The following is a 3,887-nucleotide window of genomic DNA, read 5'->3' on the forward strand; positions in this document are numbered from 1 at the left end:
CGTCCACACACATTCTTATTTCATCCAAGGGAATCCTCCCATTTTCCCCAAACTGTGCAAACTCCAAATGGGCCACATGGACAAGTTGGGATGTTATTGAGCCTGAAGAGGCTCAACGTGTAAACAAACGACTGCATTGCTTGGTTTCAACGCTGCTGCATCAACGCCAACATTGATGCAATTATTTTGGCGAATGTGTTTTATCGAAATTCGACATTTTTAGTATATTTCACATTCCAAAATGCTGATCAGCAACATTGCACGTTTACGTGTTTATCCAAGAAAATAAACATCTCCAATAATAATAATAATAATAATAACAATAATAACAATAATAACGTAAATTTAACACACAACATGGCTCAATTTCATTCTAACAAATTTATTGTGTCTCAATCAGCTCGTACGGAACCACTACTGAAATTAAATTACAATCAAATGATCACATCAAAATATACCAACACGGCAGCTTGTGATAATTTGTGCTCCTCCAGAATAAAAAACAAACAATAAAAAATAAGAAGAAGAAAGAGAAAATATAACAAGAAAGCATCTCACACAAGTCCATGGGGGAGGGGGGAAATAAATTACTGTCTGGAATAATTCATAGATATTCCGAATAAAATATTAAAACAAAACTCATTCTGAAGAAAAATATAAAGTAAATAATTACGATCAGTATCTGATCTAGTGATCTATATTGCCGGCTTTACAGAGTTGTTTATTAAAACCTACCAAAGACTACTGCTTAGAAAGGGCAGCATTATATGTCCACAGTACCCACTCCCCCTTGGCAAAACATTTTTAGATTTTTTTCCCCCTCGTCAAATAAGTGTAGCTGAAGTTTTTATTGAATGTCTCTTTTTGTTGCAATATAGAAACGGAGAAAAGAAGAATCCACCACGACGACAACGTCCATTAAATAAAAAGAAAAAGAAATGCCAGCAAAGCAGAAATGATCTTTGAGATCAGACGAGTTTGGGGAGCAGTCCACTTCCGGTCTTTTTTTTTTTTTTGTCGTGGAAAAAAATCCCTGATCCTTCGAATGTGGGTGACAAATACAACACGAAAGCTTGGTGGATGTCGTTCGACTGGTTTGAAAGCGGGACAGTCCTCGTGGAAATGTGTACAAAAAAGCTGGGCCCTTTGTCTCCATCACACAGGACAGTGGTCGTTGTTTTGGAGGGTGAGCGCAGGGGGACGGAAAGGGGGGGGCATCAAAACAACACTTTGTAATGGTGGTATGATGTGTGTTGTGGGGGGGGGGGCATCTTGATGTGTCTCAATGCGCCAAAATTACCTGGTGGAATGAACTTGTGGTTGTCACCCTCTGGTCGCTCGCCTCACTTGCATCTTTTAAGTAATCTACTAAAAAATGCCCCTGAAAGAAACAAGCAGAAGGAACCTTTTAGGTTAAGACATTTCAGGGCCCTGAAGAAGATGCGTTTGTTCTGAAGGGGGTTGGGAGGAAAGTGGTTCAAGGTTCTCTTTGTTTTTTTTCTCTCTCTCTGCTGAAAAATAGATATCACATTTGGTTGGTTGTTTTTTTTTTTTTTGCAGTCTCATTCACATTCCCTCACAATCACAGAATCAAAATGCTGCTATCCTGGCGATAGTCTGCATGTGTGTTTTTGCGTAATCAGTCTAATTGTGTATAAAATATTCTGCTGTGCTGCTCTATGTTTCACTGAACATTCGTTTGCAGTCCATGGAGGGGGGCGGTGTTTCTGCACTCACATTGCCGACCTGAGAGTACACATCCTCCGGCGTCTGCGCCACTCCGGGAGGCGTCATCCGCTTTTCCTTCTGTCTCCTATTGCAAAACCACACTCGGACCACCTCCTTCTCCAGCTGCAGGTTGTCCGCCAGGGTGCTGATTTCCTGGGCCGAGGGCTTGGGACACTTGAGGAAGTGGCTCTCCAGGGCCCCCTTGACGCTCACCTCGATGGACGTGCGCTTCTTTCTCTTCCTCCCCTGCGCGGCGATCTTGTCGATGCTGGTGGGGCTGCCGGTGGAAGAGTCGGCCTCCTCCAGCCACTTGTTCAGCAGCGGCTTGAGCTTACACATGTTTTTGAAACTGAGCTGCAGGGCCTCGAACCTGCAGATGGTCGTCTGCGAGAAGACGTTGCCGTAGAGGGTGCCCAGCGCCAGGCCCACGTCCGCCTGCGTGAAGCCCAGCTTGATCCTCCGCTGCTTGAACTGCTTGGCAAACTGCTCCAAGTCGTCCGAGGTCGGCGTGTCGTCGTCCGAGTGCGGGTCGTGGCTGTTGACGCCGCCGTGATGCTGGTGGTGCGGATGATGCTGATGATGGTGGTGGTGGTGCGCGCCGTGGTCCAGATCCGGGGTGTCGCCCCTCACCAAGCCCGGGTGCACCAGGCTTTGGCTCCCGGGGCTGAGCATGCCATTCACAGTGAAGCCCCCCGGCTGAGAGTAGATGAGCGACTGCTGCTGTTGCTGCTGCTGCCCACCCGATATGGAGTTAATGTGCGCCGCGGTGCTGCTGCCCCAAGCCCCGGCATGAGTCTGGTGGGCCGCTAAGTGAGGCGGCACCGGCGGCCGGTGGTGCAGCGCGGTGCCGGTGTGCAGGTCGTCTCTGGCCGAGTTTTTCACGTCTTGCTGCTGCGGACTGGCGCTCATGCCGACCGGGCTCGACGACCAGGGGGAGCCGGCTTCGGCGGCGGCCACCGCGGCGGCCGCTGCTGCGGCGGCGGCATGCGGGAGAGAGGTCACCCACTGGTGGGCATGGCTCAGCATGTGTCCCCCGTTGCTCGCTGCCATTGCGCCTTGCATAAAGTCACTTTGCACCATCTTGATCGAGGGGTCTCCTCTGTAGCCCCCAGAGCCCGAGGTAACAGCAGCACTTCCCGGCTGCATGCCGCCGCCTCCCGAGTCAGAGTGCACGATGGAGCCCGACGATAGGATGCTATTGCTGCCCAGATACGGATTGGAAGCCGCGGTGGCCATTCCGTCAAGCCTTATGAATATGATGGTGGTTCGCCCCCTCCCTTTCTTCAGTCACTTCTTTCGTGTGGGCAAATTATAGCTCATGAATTATTCAAACTTCTAAAAGTATGTCTTGCCACACACAATACGTGCGTAAAAACGCCAAGTAGACGTTTTGGGAAAACTGAATAAAATCCGCGTGCATTTACAGCATTTGGGCAGCTGTGCGTGGAGATGGACGAATTCAAAGTCCCGCTTTTCAAAAGTCCTTTTAAAACATGTGCGGTCCGTGTCCAAAGTTTGGCGGGTGAAAATGTGGACATTAAATTTTCAATTATGAATTGGAAAAAGGATCGTCTCAAACAAAGTTTTGGTGGTCAAGAAAAAAGGCTTGCAAATTGTCCACCGAGTCCCAGTTTATGTTCCCTTTGGATGATAAAAAACATCGGCGAAGTCCTTTTGTAATTCAGTCAGATTTCTCCTTCGCTTTATTCTTTCTCTCTCTTCTTTTATAGCAGTGAGAAGTCTTTCTCTTTGTTCCGTTTTGATATATTTAAACCTGCCAAACCGCAAACTCCAGTTGAAGTACAATCCGTAGGAACAGTGGAAGGCGCTGCTCACCAGCCTCCTCTCTCATTCGCTTGTTCTCCCTTTCCTCCTCTCTCTCCCCGGCTGGCGGTCAAGTCCCGCCCCCCTCCCGCCCTCAACCACCGTATCCCCGGAGCACGAGGACTCGCGGATGTTTACCCCATTCCTCTCCACTGATTGGTTGCCGGCGCAATGATTGGCAGGCACGAGCAGACTCGCTGCGGGCTCACGAAATCTCTTTCCGGGTGTTGCAATTGGTTTATTCTTCATTGCAGCCCCAACAAAACCAGAGTAGTAAATAAAGTGTGAGCTCTTCTTGTGTTTGTACAAAATATATCGACGATTTCCAATCAATT

At 48.5% G+C, this 3,887-nt stretch overlaps 1 protein-coding gene across 2 annotated transcripts; it reads right to left on the reverse strand.

The window, feature by feature from the left end:
- Positions 1 to 362: 362 nt before the first annotated feature.
- On the reverse strand, positions 363 to 3,596 carry pou3f3b (POU class 3 homeobox 3b). 2 transcript variants are annotated; one of them, XM_019891340.1, is made up of 2 exons: positions 1,747 to 3,596; positions 363 to 1,381 (listed from the first exon to the last, which is right to left on the reverse strand). In XM_019891340.1, exons 1-2 carry the CDS (start codon positions 2,962 to 2,964, stop codon positions 1,283 to 1,285), a joined length of 1,317 nt encoding a protein of 438 aa, XP_019746899.1. In that variant the 5' UTR covers positions 2,965 to 3,596; the 3' UTR covers positions 363 to 1,282. The 2 variants fall into 2 exon arrangements, with proteins under 2 accessions (XP_019746899.1, XP_019746898.1); XM_019891339.1 differs by having other exon boundaries at positions 1,738 to 3,594.
- Positions 3,597 to 3,887: the final 291 nt, after the last annotated feature.

The sequence above is a fragment of the Hippocampus comes genome, unplaced genomic scaffold, assembly GCF_001891065.2.
Source record: "Hippocampus comes isolate QL1 unplaced genomic scaffold, H_comes_QL1_v1.1 scaffold174, whole genome shotgun sequence".
NCBI lineage: Eukaryota > Metazoa > Chordata > Actinopteri > Syngnathiformes > Syngnathidae > Hippocampus > Hippocampus comes.

Coding starts and splice junctions, on each gene's coding strand:
- pou3f3b (XM_019891339.1), bottom strand. CDS start 2,964: ATGGCCACCGCGGCTTCCAATCCGTATCTGGGCAGCAATAGCATCCTA. Junction 1,382..1,737: donor TGTACTCTCAGGTCGGCAAT/GTGAGTGCAGAA, acceptor TGTTTCTTTCAG/GGGCATTTTTTAGTAGATTA.